General features: G+C 40.6%; 1 protein-coding gene across 3 annotated transcripts in view; it reads right to left on the bottom strand.

Annotated features, from left to right (window-relative positions):
- ADAMTS2 (ADAM metallopeptidase with thrombospondin type 1 motif 2) overlaps positions 1-19,659 on the bottom strand; it is a 300,115-nt gene that overhangs the window by 171,188 nt on the left and 109,268 nt on the right. For all 3 annotated transcript variants that reach the window (XR_010067127.1, XM_063292232.1, XM_063292231.1), the window contains exon 3: positions 17,428-17,581. Coding sequence is in view for 2 of the 3 variants with exons in the window: in XM_063292232.1 (XP_063148302.1) it covers positions 17,428-17,581 (154 nt within the window). In the remaining variant the exon portion in view is untranslated. The remainder of the gene's footprint in view (positions 1-17,427; positions 17,582-19,659) is intronic.

The following is a 19,659-nucleotide window of genomic DNA, read 5'->3' as shown; positions in this document are numbered from 1 at the left end:
ATGATTAGACAGCAAAGCAAAGCAAAGCCAAGCAAGAAATACATAAATATATTATGAACACAGTTGCCCACCTTGTCAACACAAAGCTTCCAGCTACAACCAAAAGTATTCCTAGAGTTCTCCCTCCATTTGATATATGTGTGTATTTGATCCACTTGTGTAGTTTGTGTATGGGTGCCTGTGTGCATGTGTGTAAGCCAGAAGCTACATTCTAAAAAAAGGGCAAGACTAGGAGAAATAAGTCCTGTATCCCATTTACAAAATCAATTGATCCCTGTCTACATGCACCACCCATTCTCTCTACCCCACCCACAAATCACTATCACACAGAAAGTTATACATTGCCACCCCTCCTTCCAGCAAAAAATGGAAAAAGTCAACACTACTATATTCCTGCTGCTGCACACTAGAACTTCTACAGACACCTTCCCTAACCTGTGTTCGGTGTATACAGTAGCTCCTAGAATTCTGAGCCAGAATCAGTTTGGAATGCTGGGATTTGCAGTTCCAACACATCTGGAGACACCAGATTGAGGAAAGTTGCTTTAAATAAACTTTAATTTACCCACAAGGCAAGAGATGGCATCCAGCTTTTAAAGATTCACATAGTCAGACATCTGTCATCTACTTTTATAGACCTGTATTGACTTTAGCATTTTTGGGAGATGCACAAGACACTTCAGTAATTGAACTGGATAATCAAATTTTAGCTGGTGTAAAAATCAGAAGAAAGCATAATCCAAACTCAATTTTACCCTATTCATTACTGTTTCATTAAACAGCTTTTAATTTTAAGTGCCAATATTAATACTATTAACTTCTTTCTATTACATTTTAAGAGCATTTTTACTGCTTTTCAAAAACTTTTCCTGAGAACCAACAGGTCTTTTTTTTTAATATTGACTTGATATTTAAATTATATTAAAGACTCCATGTCAGCCTGTGAAATGTCATACAGAGTTGCCATGGAAATGTCAATGCAATCTGGTTCTCTGAACACAGGAAATCTTACTTGTCAAGGAAAAAAAAACACCTGAAGACTACAAATAAAAATAATTGAAGGTAATGGCTTCACAATCTCAGTTCATAAATACTAGCGATTATTTAGAGACATGCCTGCATGCAATGCACCTTTGTCAGAATATCCAATGTGCTATTCCATTTTGTTTTTATAATGCAGGTAAAAGACATCCCATTGCTTTAGGGCTTAAAGAGGGTTGAGGACTTTTGTTCCTTAAAGTCTGAAATGCAGTGATGCCCCTCTACCGTCCTGAATGCTTAAAGCAATAAGTAATCTGGTGAGGAATAAAAAGGAACTTTCTTGCTTTAAAAAACAGAGCTCTCACTGAAAAGATGAGGACTGGCAGGGCAGACAGAAGGTAGGATCTAACTTCTTTTTCTTCCTGAATGGTTCAGCACAGAGGATGAATTTTGAACAGAGTTATTAGGATGTAGCTGCTCCAGGCATAAACCATCTCTTAGCATGTCATGACATTCAAAGTCAGCAGGTAGTTCCTGCAAAGTCCTTAAACAACAGTAAAATGTTGCCACATATATAGCAAGAAAAGCGTCTACAGCAAATGGGTCCAGAGGAGAATGAAGCAATGCAAGACAGGATAATAAGGACAATATAACACAAGTTCAATTGAAGTAGACACTAGCCACAGGCAAGTCATAAATTCAATAGGCCTTCCCCACTGTTACCTCATAAGGAATGATATTTGAGTGGGGACATACAGGCTTTAAGCAGAAAGTCCATTTCATCATCATGGGGAAGATCAAATCAGTGTATAATTGGGGGCTCCCATCTGATTGCCACTTCAGGTAATGGCCATCAACATGTCTTGTGAAGTTGAATTCCATAAATCAGTTCTGCACTGAAGTATTTTCTCTGACTTGAAATCATAATTGTACACATTAGGACCAGTCAAATCAGTACAAGTCTTCCCCAAAACTTCAGTTGACAAGACAGTATCATAGAATCAAAGGGTGAGAAGAGACCTTCTAGTTTAACGCCCTGCCCAGGACAGGAAACCTCAGACCATTCCAGACAAATGATTAGCCCACTATTGCTTGAAAACCTTCAGTGACTGAGCACCTATAATTCCAGGAGGCAGGCTCTTTCACTGCTTAATAGTTCTTGTGGTCAGGAAATTCCTCATTTTGAGTTTGGATCTTTCTCTGTAAAGCTTAGTTCTTGTCCTGCTCTTGGGCACCATGGAGAATAAATAGACATCCTTTTCTCTGTGACAGCCCTCCAAGTATTGAAACACTTCCATCATGTCTCCTCTTCCCTTTCTCTTCTTCAGGCTACACATACCAAGTTCAATTAGGGGCTTGGTATTCTCTGAGCTTAGTTGTTTTCCTGCAGATGTTTTGTTACCAGGCTAGATAACATCATCAGCACCTGATGATGCACTGATGAAGTGCACTAATGACTTTACCTAGCCTGGCACTGTAATGAAATGTCTGCAGGAAAACAGCCCACCTCAGAGAACACCAAGAACTCAACAGTTCAAACCTGAGCTACATATATTCTCTACAGTTGGATATTCAGTTCCTTTAACTGTTCCTAGGATTTGCCCCCAGGCCCCTCACCATCTTTGTTGCTCCTCTGTGCACTCCTTCTAGCACCTCAAAATCCTTCTTGTATTGTGGTAACCAACACTGGGCACAGTATTTGGGCACAGTATTTCCACTTTTACCATGTTTCAGTAATACCAACAATATTCCCCCCCCTTTCCTGTTTTAGGACTCCAAGTTCTCTCTTTAGCATTGGAGCCCTTTAGCATTGTCCTCCTTAAGTCTCCTTGCTGCATCTCCTGGTATATTCCTGAGCATTCCCTCCTTCTTATTGCTTCCTTCCTTGTGGTAAGGTTTACTGCCTTTGGGCTTGTGGTCTGAGGGTGGTTCTGAGTTCTGCTCTCCATCCTGATACTAAACACAATAATAATAAGCATAGCTGGGAAGAGGAAGCTCACTTGGCATCAAAACCAAAATGTCTGCACTGATCACAATAGGTCTATGTAGCACTTAGAGTTCAAAATTAAAAAAGGAGCTTTGGATCACACAGCTGCTAAGAGCAGCCATGCAATCCCAGGAAAAGATGCAGCTGCTTTAAGGAGTTGCAGATACTTTCTATGTAAATACCTCTTCAGGCTATGAGAAGATAGGTAGGTAGGTACTGTAGGTAGGTAGATAGGTAGGTAGGTAGGTAGGTAGGTAGATGATAGATAGACAGATGCCTTTGAGTCTCATACACTGCACAGCCTTAGATCACAGCTTTAAGATGGACTGCAGCAAGAAGTCATGAACTTTTGCTCTACCTTCCAGAATGAATGAGAGCCAGTTTGGTGTAATAGTTATGGTTAACCATAACTGTTCTAGGTTAACAGTTTGGTGAGTTCTAGGCCTCCTTTAGGCATGAAAGCCGGCTGGGTGACTTTGGGCCAGTTGTGCTCTCTCAGCCCAACCCACCTCACAAGGCTGTTGCTGTGGGGAAAATAGGAGGCAGGCGTATTAGGTATGTTCCCCGCCTTGAGTTTTATATTTAAAAAGGTGAGATAAAAGAATAATAATAATAATAATAATTACCCAATAATAATAATAATGAAAGTCCATTCCTGATACACTTGCCATTAAGCTCAGGGAGAAGCTCCATTGGCACCAATACACACTTATTTTCTGAGACAAAAAATAGACACATGGGATATAATTTTCATCAGGACCACCAACACTTATTCATGGTTATAATATTCATCATCATCATCATCACCACCACCATCATTAGAATAACTGCAACTACTGCCTGGACAAAAGATTAGGGAGATCAAGCAGTTTAACAGTGTTTTTTTTTGATGGGGAAATTTAAAGGAAGAGTTCCTAGCAAATTTCCCTCTAAGTATGAATAAGAAATAAAAGCCTTTTACTGTGGATCCTTATGAAAACAAAGTAAAGAAGAACAGACAGGAGCCTGCAGTTGTGACCTGCAACGCTAATGACTTATTTGTGTTTCTGCTTGAGAAGAGTCTGGCATATCTTTGCAGGAAGGAAAGCTTGTACAGGCCTTCAAGAAAAAGTCAAAGAATTGGAGAAGCAAATGGCCACACTTCAGCGGATGAGCAAAAATGAAGCTTTATCAGATCCCCCCCCCCCAAAAAGAGGGCACTACAATCAACTCCCCATAAGGAAGAGAATCAAAGAAGCAAGCCCAGAAGATGAGCGTGATTACCAGAAGCAAGAGACATTATTCTGCGCAAGAAGAAGGCAAGTAGCAATACATCTCTGGGCTACAAAAAATCTAAAGATCACTAGATGGCAACAAAGAATAAAGAAAAATTTAACTCTTATGCCATCTAATGATTGTTTGGATTTTTGCAGCCCATACATGGTACAACTGCCTTGGATCAGAAGAAGGCTGGCAAGGTTTCATGCTGAGAAAAAAAAAATCCCAAAGGCAGCAGAACTCCAAGTACTGATTCCAGTTCAAGTGTTCAACGTACTTCCCATCCCTTTGGATGGCATCCATTTAAGCAGCTACCCACTCCACACCCTCTGTGACTCTGATCGCTGCCTAGAACTGCCCTACTTCCCTGACACCAAATCAGCCCAGAGGAAAACCCACTCACCCAAATACCTTGCAAAGAAAGTGAAGCCTTTAAAGAAGGAGCAAAGGGACAGCAAATGAAAGTCATTTCCAAGTCACCCCTAACCCAACAGAGGGCCTAAAGCAGTCCAGGAAGGGGAGAAGAGGGTCTATAAAAGAATGCTGGCAAGCAACACAGGGCACAACTCTGGCATCCAGGACACACAGCCAGGACTGGCATGACCCATCAAACAATACTCTTTGGCCAGACTTCCTCCCCCATACCAGGCATGCAAGCAGAATTCCCAAATCAACTTGGCCAGGCAGGAGCAGATTGCATTCACTTCCCAGAGATTAGCAATATTAGCAGGGGGATATGGGGGACAAGAGATCTATCCCTTCTCCCGCACCATCCAGGAGCCAGCCTCTGCCTCTGTATTCTCAGAATTCATCCTCATGGTTCTTACATATAGGTAAGGGCTAAATCTTAGTCCACTCAGAAAACTAAGGATTTGTTTGCAGGTGACTGAATGCTCCATCAGCAAATGTGCTTGGCTGTTGGTACCAGGTAATAAGCGGTGCAACATGAGGACAGTGTGCACCAAGAGTCCTAGATGGCCTAGTCCTGGTCCCCCAGGATGATGAGGTGAACTAGCAATCTATTCCTCAGCTCAACAAATCTTCCTCTAGGCACTGGGAACGAGAGAAACTCCATGGTATTATGGCTGGAAGCCCCTCAGAGATATCCATGAAAGCTCCTTGGTATGTACCCCAGCTTGAAATACCATACTATGGACCATCTTACCACCCAAAATCAGATTGGCCCCGACCCTGCTGGCCTTCAGAAAAGCACTGAAAACCTGACCTGTTTGCGCAGGCATGGGGGGTTAGGGAATCAGTGAAGCCTGGGTGGTTGGTTATTACTGTTTTACTCTTGGCTACAATTTCTTTTTTGTTTGCATTATGTGCTGTGGGTTTTTACAGTTATGTATAACTCTTAAACTTGATTTGTTGCCCAGATCACTTTGGCAAGAAGGGTGGCCATATAAATGTATATAAATAAATATTCCATTGTAGAATTCAGAGCTATGATCTTCAATGCCAGAGTAGAATTATGGATGAGGTATACAATCCCTTTGTTCTTGTCCTCTACCTTGATGGCATCTATTAAGCAAAGCTTATTCAGTCACACGTGCCACCTTGTGAAAGATCATCCAGTCTTCTCCATATGGAACACGGTGTTTCATGAATCCCTCTACAGGAAGGCCAGCAGCTGAATGTTCAAGGGCAGATGCTCCAGCACCAGAGGGGGGAGGACAAAAGGTGAGCATCATGCAGTGACAGAGCACAACCCCTGCCAGGACATTTAACTGATGCCACAAGCTGGCCTTTCTGAAGGAATGTGTAGCTGTGATGCTGAAGCATCATGGCTGTGTCTGCTCTTCATTCCATGTCTCATATGCCAAGAACCAGTTTCCTGGATCAAACTGAGACTCCCAGAATATTCATGCACCTTTTGCTTGCTATCTTTCTCCTAGTTCTTGCATTGCTGCTAGTAGTAGGAGTTTACCTGGCTGGCTCAGCAGTTCTCTGGGACAGACCTGGCACCACTGAGGAGCTGTGACTACTGGCCACATTTGGGAGTCCACCTCACCATTGGCTTTCTTCATTCCCTTGCATGGCATGGCAGCTGGGTCTTGCTGAGGGGCCGGCATTTCTGCTGTCAGAGTGAGAACTAGTTGCCAGCTTCAGATCCCAGGACGACTCCTCTGAGTTCCAGGAAGAGGGCAGGCAGCTGAACATATGGTGGCATGATTTATAGTTCTACCTGCTTCTTCTGTACTGCACAGGGATTTCTTTAAACTGCTTCTTCAGTATTTATTCACTGCTGTGGGTACATAGGAAGTCATTCTCTTTCATTTTTTTCTGTGACCAGGATGTGATAATGTCCTTTTTTAATGGATGTCTGATTTGCCTCTTACATATCTCCATAGGTGAGGAATTTGACAAGATAAGCTTCCTCCATATTATGCCAGGTTTTTCCCTCATTTCTTCTGTGCTGTGGATAGGAGGGTGTCCTGGGTGCATCTTGACTGTGAGAAGCAGGCACTATGATAGACCCAAAGCTTGGAATAGATTAGGGTGTCTCTGTGGTCTGCTTGGTGTTTGTTCTGGACAGAAGAGCAGCTAGGATCTGAATGCTAGTGGCACACCTGGCACTGTGCCCCTGATGCCTGGTGTTCTGTTGGGCAGTTTCTGCTATAATTTTCCCAGATAAAGGATGGAGGCAGGGGTGGGGGGATGAGGTTCTTGCAAGAATGTTTTTAATGGTGTTGCACAGGAATGGATGGCAGGGTTGTACCCCATCTTACCTCTCTGAAGCTGATGGGAGAGTGGCTGTGTCTATCATCAGATGCAGCAATCTTCTTAGGTGAATCTGGCCATTAGGGGCATGGTTCCCACAGTTTTACCTGGGGAGGTTTTGTTTCTTGGGAATTATAACTAAAGATCACCAAGATATAAATGAAACCAAGCTTAGATGTCACTCTAATTCTAAGAAACTTTACCAATTGACCAAAAAATGAAGATGACATTTTAAGAAACAAATTGCAATGAACAGCTTATATAAGTATTTTTTTTCCTTATGCTTTCTTATGGGGCAAAGAACACAAACCCCCTTTTCTGTGTTTCTTTCCTTTTACTCATAAGTAACTAAGTCAGCCCTAAAATAGCCTCTACATCAATCCAAGACAACCACTAAAATGCCTGACTATCATTGGCTCATGCAGGACCCCGTTTCACTAGTTGACAGTCTCTTCATTGGCTGAGTTCACCTGCCTTATTAAGCCACAAGGGGTTTATTTGCTTTTGTCTCTGCATGTGTGTGAACTCAGTCACTGTGCTTTGTAAATCTTTTTTGTTGTTGTTTTTGCTCAGCAATATCTGTGAACTAAGCCACAAGGGTTAACATGATGGGCAAATCTGGCCATTAGCTTCGATCATGAATCCAAGTCGACTCACCTCTTAATGTAGTAAGGAAGGGAAAAAAAACAGGGAAGGTCTGTATAAAGTTATTTTTGTTTTCTTATGTGTTTTTCTCAGAAGGAGAAAATAAACAGACAAAGGATCAACCCACCTATCATATGAACTGAAAAGGAAACCCCTGTGATAAATCTAATGTCTGGTGATACATCATTTTTTTATTTGTTTGTTTGTTTGGAAAAGAAGCTTTATCGCCCAACTGGGTGGTTAGCATTAGTCTAACAAACACATGAGATTCATGTTCTCAGAAGTGCACACCTATGCTTCTAGCTGATTCACAGTAAAATTCACCATCCATCACATCCTGGAAAATCTATATGAATCCGCAAAAAGGAGAGAAGACGTCAGGGGAAAGACAGATGTATTTATCATGCACATACCATACAAGAAACAAACAAACAAAAAGTCATTGCTGCCTTCTTGACGGCACAATAATAGAACTCTCATTAATCATCAGGGGTATATACTGAAAGGGAAATATTGACTGGATTTGAAGAAACGTCAGATTTCTAATGGAGTAATTCCTTTTTAAAGGTAACCAGCAGAGTTTCTTTAAATTAGAATGGCTAGCAGCCAGTTTATGAGTCATTTCAGGAATTCCAGAGGAACAAATGAAGAAGTACATGCATTTGTGTTCCAAAAAGTCAGGTAAATACCCTACAGAAATCAGTAACATTGGACAGGATGACAGTCTAGGAGGCAAATTCTTTTTCGAAATCTCTGAGATCTGTAAAACTCTCTTAATTGTTATAATTTTGTAACATCTTGTTTTCTTCCTCCAGAAAACTTAGTTGATAACACACTTATTATTTAGTTTTGCTAATTTGTAATAAGTTCTCTTAACATACAAATAACAATGCATACATCACTGCCAGAACCAGTGTGGTTTAAAGTTACTGGATGTCTGGCCCAACCTTGGTATATGAGCTTTCAGTCTGGTTCTTTGAAAGCCCTGGAACTGGAGTTGTCAAGAAAGTGGATGGTATCCACCAGAACTTGGTGGATCTTTCCACTGTTAGACCAAATCAGAAGCAGATTATGAAGAATAGGGGGTGGATATAACCCTCGGAGAAATACCCTCAGGGTTACTGAAACTACCTCTACTGAAATTAATGGGATGTTTCTTACAAGCAAGATACCCTACACTCATTCTAATTTTGGATGTTAATGGCAATGATAAAGAACTGATGCTGGAGTAAGTAATTCCCTTCCATTACTTGCATCCACATACATGTGCTCACCATTCAATTCCTTTTTGGAAAAAGCATTATTGTGCAGATTGCAGGAAATGAGTAAGCAATAGTAAGCAATAGAACTTAAAAGCATGAGTTAAGATAAAGAAAAGGAAGCATAACTAAAACTAGTTTACACCAACATTGTTTACACCAATATAATTCACTATACTTCTCCATAGTTTTCTAATCCTTGCAAACCATCTATGCTTCCATCACAACTATACACCATGTCATGCATTGCCTTTTTTAAAATTTTACACTTCTCATTTTTTTAAGAGGACATCAACGCCATCAAACCACAACTGTTTTGGTTTTCATCTTTCTTTCAACCCATTTACTCTTTCTTCGTGTATTTGTTTTGCAATTTGATCTTCATTCTCTTTTTATGAGCAAATCTTCTCAACATATTTTTTTCATAGTGATCCCTCACTTCTGTATTCAATCTACATTCATTCAGCACCCATTCATTCTTGACTCTATATCTTCTTTTTTATCAGACACAATTCTTAAATATCCCATTCCAACTACATTCCAACTGCATTTATGACACACCCAACTCTCACTTCCATATAACAAAGTGAACAGAAGCCATTTTCACTTCTTTCAATAAACATTCACTCTTCACAAAAAAACACATGTTACATGCTACCTTTCCACCAGCATTTGCACCTCTGAAAATTTTTCCATACATCTCCCCATCTTCATTAAAGTTTTACCAAGGTACACAAATTCATCTACTTGTTCCAGTTTTTGCCATTTATGTGCAAATGTTCACTTCATTCATTCATTCATTCATTCATTTATGTGCAACTGTTTACTTCATTTTCCCTGTCAATCACAAGTACACAAATTAACTGATGCATTAATTTTCACGTCAATACTCCTCATTGCATTATACAATCTACATAAAATTTGCTGGAAATAATTTGGTTTCTCAGCCAACATGACACCACCTGCATAAAAAGTACACATGCATTCACATCTCCAATCAAAATACCTCTGACATCACTACAGGCTTTTCTTACACATTTATCCAAGGAGACATCACATATCCTTGTTTTATTTCCTGTTCAGTGTTCAACCATTAACCTCACATTCAGAATCTTTTGTCATCCATGTATCCTTCCCAACGTTTCTCAGTTATAGATCAAAAACAATTAGATCAATCATTCATTTTGATTATATTCATTAATTTGCTATGTGTACATATCAATTGACTTATCTTTAAACAAAGTATCTAAAATGAACATTTTTTTACAGAGATATTCACCAAGCAGTCAGTATTCCTTTCATACGTGGGTCCCTAAATGGCCTTGTCACTCAGAAAGTTGCACAATTTTCCCAACATTCATCTGTACTTCTTCTATTATTACTATTCACTGAAGCATAACATGCAACTATCACCAATTTATAGATTCTTACTCTCAAAAGCACCCACAACAATCTAGATTACATCAATTCATTCCATCTGACTACATTTTAGCCCCTTTAGTCACAATTAAACCTATGTGGAGTTCTTGGTGCTCTCTGAGCTTGGTTGTTTTTTTGCAGACATTTAATTAGCCACCTAACATCAGCAGTGCGAGTGAGTGTGGGGTTTGGTGGCAAGGAAAGCTACTACATATAAACAGGCAGCAAACCCCACACTCACTCAAATTGATGATGTTACCTAGTTGGGTAGTGAAACATCTGCGAGCCAACCACCAAGCTCAAAGAGCACCAAGAACTCCACAGTTCAACCCTGAGCTACAGACATTCTCTTCTAATTAAGCCTACACGTTCTCTTTCCTGCATGTGTTCATCAACTCCACTCCTCAGGATAAGACGTTCATTCAGATTTATTACATTCTTCCCCTTTCTCTTAGTTTCACAAGCAACATTTCTCTTTTTCTTTCTTCCATTTCAATTGTTAATTCATGCTATTTACCATCTATTTCCTTTACTTTCCAAGTCACAATCTTTCATATCCCTTCAACTTCATTCAGTGGGCCCAGATATATTGACCTCCTTCATCCAATCATGCATTTGCTCAATAAAGCCTTTCACATAACGCCTTTTAGCAAGATGGAAGTGCAGACTGCATTACCAGTCTTAATCATACCTACGCCATATGTACCACAACCCTTCTAACAATAAAGACAGTACTGGTCAGTGTCGGTACATTTTGGCTAGTATGCCATAAGCACAAACAAAGAGCAGTTTTATCTCATCCAGGATCATGCTATTCTATGCAACTAGGGTCTCCGAGCAATTGACTACCATGCAAGCCAACATAATGTGGCACGCAGCCCACTAACTAGAAGGCATATGCAGTGTATGACACATACTTATTGCTTGCAGTGAGAAATAAACCTTTCTTTTAAAAAAAATAAAATAGCAAGGATGAGAACTGCCACTCTTGTCTCACCATTATCCTGCTGGTGTGTCCCTAGCATGGACTCATGTTTTGGGGAGGTTCTCATATCAGAACCTATGAGAAAAACATGAGAACATGAGAAATGCTCTGCCCATTTGGCCTCTCCAGCTACAGACTAATGCCCCTGCTGGTTTCAGATCATTTTTCACTTCATTGTTCTACATATTATTACATTTGGCATAAATATATCATTGTTGCACTTGAACTATTAATAATGGTGCTTGTTTGGGATGCTCATATTCCCCAGCCTACTAACAAAATACCATTGTGTGATATATCCTGGAAATGTTACAACCTTAAGCCTCTTCTTGACATTAAACCAAAAACAAATTGCCTTGCCAAGCTGCATTTCTTTTCTCTTTTAACTCATAAAACATTTTGATTGAAGTTAAAATGATCTCCAGCCTGACACAATCTTATGCCATTCTATTAGCATATGTTTTCTTCAACCACATAGCAGACAACCACATTTACAAGACAAAAGATCTGTAAGCCAACAGTAAGAATTGCTGCCCATGTTTTCACTCAAGTTCTATGGAACAGATAGAGTACAGCTTTATGCATAGGCTAATAAAAAAGTATGGGTCAGTGAAGGACACACAGACAAATCTTTGCAAGCAAGTGGAACATTCCCATTGGTTTCAGGCTACGATCTGTAAGCACAGTGAGCACAGGTAAGATATTGAATGCCTTAGTCTAAGGTTGTAGCTACCTGCCATTCCTTCAGTCCTAACTAAATACATAATCATAACCATAAAAACAAAGGACCAGAAAGATCAAAACTGAAACAAATGCTGCACTGCTAAGATTTCTATTTAATTATCTAGATTTGGAAAGAGAATGATACGATTAACAGAAAACTGGAGCTCAGAAGAGATTATCTGATATCCCTGATTAATATATTATATTGAAGACTGTGATTTTCAAGGGGTTGTTCTAATATTTTAAATATAATATTCCCTCACAAGAATCCAAGAATTTACAGTAAGTAATATTGAAGAAAAGTTAGGAAGTCATACTGAAAGAATTCAATTCATTTTTACATTATAGAAGCAAGCCCTATTTTTAGAATCAATATTAAAACCTTCTCTTGCTCACCCTACAGGCTGCCCAGCCTGATCTTTTGGGTGGAAGAGTCAGTTGCCATCTGTGCCTTGTTTTGACAATAGTCAATCTGCTACTGGGTTGCTTTTTCTTAAAATGTGTCAGAATTAGCTCTTATAAGAATTATAAATATGCAAAACTTAGTAGGCATCTGCATCCCAGAATAACTAGGAGTAAACTTATTTCAGGAGACACTCTAGAACATTGTCCTCCTGCAGAAGAAAGAGCTAGACAGATCTTTAGATTTCTTCCATACAGATATGTTGTTGGTTCCCAGGTGTCTTAGCTAATGGCAATCACCATTCAGCAATGCTGGCTGATACAAGACCAGAAATGAATAACAGAGCTGAGAACTGAACCAACAACAAAACAAACGGAGCATCCAAACACGATATTGGAGGATTGCAACAACTCCGTGCCACGCCAGCTGCACATAAGCAGGTCAGAAGCAGGATGGAACAGCATTGATTGCCTTTTGTTTGCTTGTTTGTTTTTAATTGTTTGTTTGTTTGTTTGTTTGTTGACCAGAGATCCCTGGTCTGATCTACTCTTCTTGTGTTTTTCATCAAATGTTCACAGGAAAAGTATTCAGCTTGCTTTGCAGCATCATTGGCTTCAGACTACTTTACCTAAAGAAAACAAGACTAAGGTTTGGTCACAACAGGATCCTAAACGGGAGAGCATTTCAGATAACTCAGAGAATAATTCCATTCCAAGCCCTGGATTTCAGCTGCGGTTTCTGAGACGTTGATGCCAAAGACTATATCAACCAGCCGAGTCAATTGCACTAGATACCCTTACTGTTTTGTGGAATTGCTGTTTGCTGTTTATTTTAACAACTAAGATTTTTAAAAGTAGTGCCATAAGGCATGAATTATGTTCAAGCTCTTTTGTTTCAGAGAAAAATATGTGGCAGTGAAATATTTTCCCAACACTGAAGTAATTTGCATCAACATATTATTAACACAGCAATCTGTATTAGAAGAATGATAAAAATGTGCTACATGGGAAACCTGATCATTTGGCCTCAGCGCTCCATTCTTTGCACAGCTTTAAGTGATCAGTAACCTTCTTCAGAAGTTCACCTGAATGCATGATAGCCTGAAATTGGTTAGGGATCAGGCTGCACATGCAACCCCACCCTTTTTGTTCTCCGACCTCCAAGGATCAAGCAGGAAGTCTGAAGTAATCTACACTGGCGTTTGCTTGAATGGGAATGTAAAGCTCCATGAAATCTGGAATCCTGTGAAAGCAGGGCCTCTGTATCATGCAAAGAAGTGTGCTAGCATACAAACAGTTGTCCTCCAGACCTCTCCACTAAAACATGGAGGGCAGACTCAGCTGGGTGCAGTGCCAACTTGCACGCCCATCCTCTGCTCACTTTCAAACCCTCATGCATTCAAACAAATTCCTGAATAGGGCGAGTGTCTTTTTATCAGCAGCAATGCGGATTCATATGCATTCACTAGGAGCTAGTGCTGCAATGATGAGGTGGAAAGCAATGCAAACTCCTTCCTTTATCATAGATAGGACCTCCCATTAATGCTATGTTTCTCTCCTCCCCACTACTTTTCTGAGAGAGACAAACTTCGTAAAACTCATGGTTTGTATATGTCTGTGTAGTAGAGGTGAGAATTTCCTGCCACTGCTAAGTGACACTTATACCTGATAGAATATTAGTCATGATAACGCAAATTAATAAGATTGTTTTTAAACTTGATTAAGGGGTTCACTTACATTGTGATCCAAATGTATTTTAACACCTAACTGGAACTTGTAAACTCAAATTTAAAATTATTTTAATTTAGATGGCTCATATTTTATGGCTAATGGCTAATGTGCATATTTTTATAGAACTGTATCTTGTACTGGTCAGTGACCGTAATAAAATCAATTGAATTGCCACTGCTAAGCAGCATTTTTACCAAATAATTAAACTGGGCTCAAGTAGAAAGCAAATTCCAGATGTGGCAGCCACTAGCACAACTTTTCCAACAGGAGGAGCATGTTACTGGGTCCCGTCTGCTAAGGAGTTCCACCTGATGGGACCCAGGAGGTGGCATTTCTCTGCCGGGACATCTGCCCTGTGGAACATCATCCCCCTCCAGGTGAGATTTGCCCTGACCTTATTGACCTTCTGGAAAATGCTTAAAACTTGGTTTTGTCAACAAGGCTTGGGGATCCCATGAAAATAGTGGCCCCATAAAATGATTATACCATATTGTCATGAGTACGGATGGTGAGCAGGAGGAGGCCCCTATCCAGGGGGGAAAACGCATGTGTAGTTTAGAGACTTTGAGCTGTCATTCAAAGAAACCCAGAACAGACCCTCCTTGACTTTTGGGGTTTATCTGTCTGGGTTTTCCCACACTTCTTAAGTTTGGTAGGATTTTCTGTCTACAATAATAGTAAATAAAACACTAGAGACTTTCTCCTTGTCTTGGTGTGGTCCTTGCTTAGTCAGGACACATATGTAGGATTTTGAATGTACTCTCCTGTCTTTTTGTTTATATTTTTAATTGCTTTAATGGTTTTGTTTTTATTGTGTGTGCTGCCCGAGTCACGTTCTGTGAATCCTTTGAGGTAGTCCACACAAGAAGCACCAACCACGAGTACTAACACTACCTTTCTTGTAAGGTTACAATAAAAGAATTTTGCAAGTCTGGAAGCATCTCTCCTCTCCCTTACTTTTACTCTCCCAAAACCTAGGGAGGGTCCCTTCTGAGAAGCTTTCTCCACCCACACCCCTCCTTCAAACTCAGATTTCATTTATCAGACTGTTGTCTAGTCTGTGGCTCTTCCTCCTGTCTCCCAAGGTCATTCCCACATACTTGTACACATACATGAGATGGGCAGCTATATAAATTGTATAAATAAATAAATAACAAAGGAGCTAAATCAGAAAGTCACTCTCAACAAAATTCTCTAGTAAGCAAGTGCATTTTTTTTTAAAATAACCCACTAATTATCTTGTAGAAGTACTTGGAATGGCAACATTTACTCCAGTCTTTGATTCTTCAACTCACCCTCTCGCTCTGTGGATTATTTACCGTCAAGTTATTGGGACTGGTGTGATCCTTGTCTGCCCTCAGCAGATAGCAGCACCTAGCTGCTTGGCCGATTAAAAAAAAAATGCTAAGCAGGGTTGGCCCCACGGCTGTCGGCTGCATGGACATGTGGTTTGACTCAAGAGAGATTGTACCTTTATTGTTCAGTGCTTATCTAAGATGTTTAGCTGCCTTAGCTAAAGGACAAGATGGCATTACCCCCACCCACCCGCATGCCACATTCGGAAGAAAAATAAACTGGCAGTCCAATCTTACTTTATGGAACAAAGTCCTTCACCAAATGTGAGGTTCTGGTTGCAGGTGTGCAAGACAGCCCATGTGACAAACATTGCTCTGCCTTTCAACCAAAATGAACCGGAAGGGGGATCAAGAGAAATGATGGGGAATGCCATGCTCTCAGTATCTTCTGTCTGACATAAGGTCAAGCTTTGTGACTAGTGCCCTGACACTTCACTCAGTAAACCCAAGTGCATCTAACACCTTGTACGATCTGTATTTGTGTGCAGTGAATGAACAGTATAATACATTCCCACCCATTGTATTGAAACAGCTGCTTTGTGACAGTTCTTGTGAATTTGCTGTTAGAATACAGGAAACTATGATATCAGACTTTCACCCATCAAGCCCAATACTGAAAGAGCCTCAGGCCAGAAATCTTTCCCATCATGTTTCACCTGAAATTATTCACTGGAAGTGCCAAATCTGGGAGTGGTACTTTCAATATGCAAAGCATGAACATTACTATTGGGCTATTGTCCTTTCCCATGTATTACAGCACTCACTTATTTTGAAAATGTATACTGATGCTGGTTAAAAACCTCGAAGCAGTATAAAAAGAGTTTCAAGTAAAACAGCGAACAAATCAACTCTGGTAACACAACTTTTTTAACAGCAAGGTAAGGTGCTAGAGAGCATCTTCAAATCCAAGGAAACACTGAACAGATAAAAGGTTTTTCCAACAAAATGTTAGAAACACACACTTTTGCACAACCAAGAATAAAGGTAAAATTATGAGGAAAACTAACATGTACTCATAGCCCTAAGTAATTACTAGGCTCTAGGAACTATTCACCAACGCTAAAGTTAGACAAAGCCCTAAGGGCCAACTCCGCTATACTATGTGAGTCTTGATTTACCATCACTTGATTATGCAACAGTTCAGAATCAATATCTAAAGGTGTGAACAGCATTCACTGAAGAATGTGTCTGACCACATCGATCTGTGGTGCTTAAGCTAGGCTGATGGTTTCACCCACAAACTCTTGCAACAATTCTATTCAAACATTCAGCCTAAGCATGGAACACTCCAAGGGCAGAGAGATCTGGAGATGCCTGGGCCAGTGTGAGCCAACTTCTGATTCTCACAAATTCAGTGTGCAGGTCTGAAAGCAAATGCTAGCTGCAATCTTTTTATGCACTCAGCTGCATAAGCAGCGTCTTCTTTTCTCACTTCCATATCAAGAATGGAGGGAATGGGTAATGCACGAGGGGGCACTGGGGATACAAGCAGCCCACGCATGTGCCTTCCCATACACTTTTTGCAACTTTCCAAGGTCAGGCTGAATGCCTGAATAGGGCTAATATAATAAATGCAAATCTATATTATTCACACAAGTTCCAGGTTCTTTCACATCCAGTATTCTTTGTTAGTTTATATACAAAAGATCTGCATCTTCCCCAGTTTTAAAGGTCTCCTGTCCATAGCTAAAACTTGCCACAATTGGCCTATACTGCTGAAGAATCCAAAGGAGTGTTTAGGACAATGCCTACTGCTGGGATACTTAATTAACCTAAACCCATTTCTTTCAGGGCCTCCATTTCATCTAAGCGACAAACGGTGAAGCACAATAACCAGAAAGAAGTATCGCCCCCCTCAAGGAGGCAAAGCCAGTGATGGCTGAACAATTCTACCTACTGTTGAACACATGCTTTCAGCTGCAGTTCAGACATCATTTCTCAGGACCACTTTAACCTTACCTCTAGGCTGGGTATCTGGGTGCGCTCTGTGAAATGTCCCCTTGACAGCTGTCCTGCGATATACCACATGTGTCCTTCCTTCCTCCTCCTCCTGCTTCCCCTTCTGCAGAGGTTCAATGAAATACTCGTCCTTGTCCGTGCGAATCATGCCAGCCTGAAGTGACAGGGCAAAGATTGAACATTTCAAATTACTGCCCATGCTGCAGACATTTTGAATAAATCTTTACAATATGCGTAAGCACACTTTAGCCTTCTCCAGGGAGCAGTTAGGATGCAGAGAGTAAGCAAGATGAATTCCTTATTAGAGCAACATCAGTGTCTGTGCTTGACAAGGAAGGGCAATAGTAAAGCATTAGACTAAAGGGATTTCTTCTGGAATCTAATTAACAAGAGCCAGGATTAAGCTATAGGAGGAAAGGGAGTCATGATCAGAACACCACTACAATTGAAGAATGTGTAATAGCCATTTGCATAAAGTTATAGCAGTAAAGTGCATTAAAATGGCATCTGTGGGGGTAGTAACACACACAGGCTTTGAAAGAGAAAACTCTTGAAAGAAATTCTGCACTGGTTGCCTTCACACTAACCTGAAGTTGTGCTAGTGGCAAGTGGTCTACCAGTAAATAGCAAACCCACTGCAGTTACATTGGGTGGAGGCATCTTGGCTGCAATCCAGGGAGGGGGAAGAGGAAGAGGAAAAGGAAGAAGAAGAGGATTGGGCCGACAGCAGTTACAGATGAGGTGGATGGAACCTTATCTTCCATTTTCTGCACCATTTCATTTCTCTGTGTACCCACAGGAGCGAAAACACAACAACAGAGAGAGTTTCTAGAGAAGCCATGTTTTTGTAATGCTGCTCTAGCACTCACTTCTGTGAAGGGCCAGGCTGGCGATAGATCATCCAGAAAAAGGTCTATCTATCTGCTCCATAAGAGTTTAATCTAGAATGATTACAAATGCAAGGCTAAGAAAATGTTTGGGTTTTTTTCACCATGTTAACCCTACCTTTCACTTGATTAAGCATGATGGACCCCTGTTTTTTAAAAACCATTAATACAAAGTCAGGCACTTCTGAACCATATTGGAACCAGCATGCCTGGATTCAGGACACTTAAACTTTCCAGGATAAACTTTGCCACATTTCAGAGCCTTTGCTCCCCATGTGGGCAAGTAGAATGGAGGGAAGGAAGAAAGGTCAGCAACTGAATCTCTTTTTCTTTTCTTTTCAATTAGTGTGCACAGAAGGGGGAAATGGTTTCTGAAATGAAGCAGATGTGGCAGAAAGATTTAATTTCTTCCAACCTGCACACTGTGGTCCTACTCCCAGTTTGGACCCTTCACCTTAATAATAAAGGAAAACCAAGGAGTCAACTGTATTCTACATACATAATGCAACTCTAATTAGATTGAAAATTATTGCTGGGTCAGAGACTAAATTCTATGACTGAGTTTATGAGAAAGGACTTTAGTTCAGTTCTGGTGTTAGAAATCATATCAAGCTGAGCACAAGCTCACAAGAACTCTGCTAAAAACAGAAGTGTCGCATTGCAACATCAGAAACTTGACCAAGTACCCTGAGATTTGGTATCATGGAAATTTAATTAATTTTATTCAGTTGATTCAAGTTAGGCATTGCCCGACTCTGAACCAACCCTGGGCTGTATACATTAACCACAGAAGAGAAGGTAATATACAATAATTATAAAAGAAGTAAGAAGAAAGTGAAAAAACAAGAACCAATGGCAAATCTGGCTAACCACACCTTTACCCTCAAACAATCCGACAGAGGCTTGGGAAAACAGCTGGGTCTTCAGTGCTTTCTGGAATGCCATTAGAATGGGAACCACCTAGATATCAGGGGGAACCTCATTCCAGAGGGCAAGCACCATGACAGAGGAGGCGCATGTCCTCAGTCCTCATAGATGACACTGTCTAACTGAGGGGACCTGGAGTGCGCCAGCCCTGTTGGATCGAAATGTATTCTGGGAAGGAAGATACGTTGCACTGGTACAGAGTAATAATGCTAGGGTGGTGCCAGGATTCCAGAGATGTACGGCTATTTCCCCATTTCGCTCAGTGTATAATTTCTATCTTCTAAATCACTTTGGGTGCAAAAAAAGAGTATTTGCATGCTGTCTCTTGACACATCTAATCATGCAGCTATACTGTGTTCTAGGGCTGTCTGGGATGAATGTTTCCTTCTGTCAGCCTCCCCCCACCCCCTTTTTTTTT

Source organism: Candoia aspera, chromosome 2, assembly GCF_035149785.1.
Source record: "Candoia aspera isolate rCanAsp1 chromosome 2, rCanAsp1.hap2, whole genome shotgun sequence".
NCBI lineage: Eukaryota > Metazoa > Chordata > Lepidosauria > Squamata > Boidae > Candoia > Candoia aspera.
This window is presented reverse-complemented; position numbering and strand designations above follow the sequence as displayed.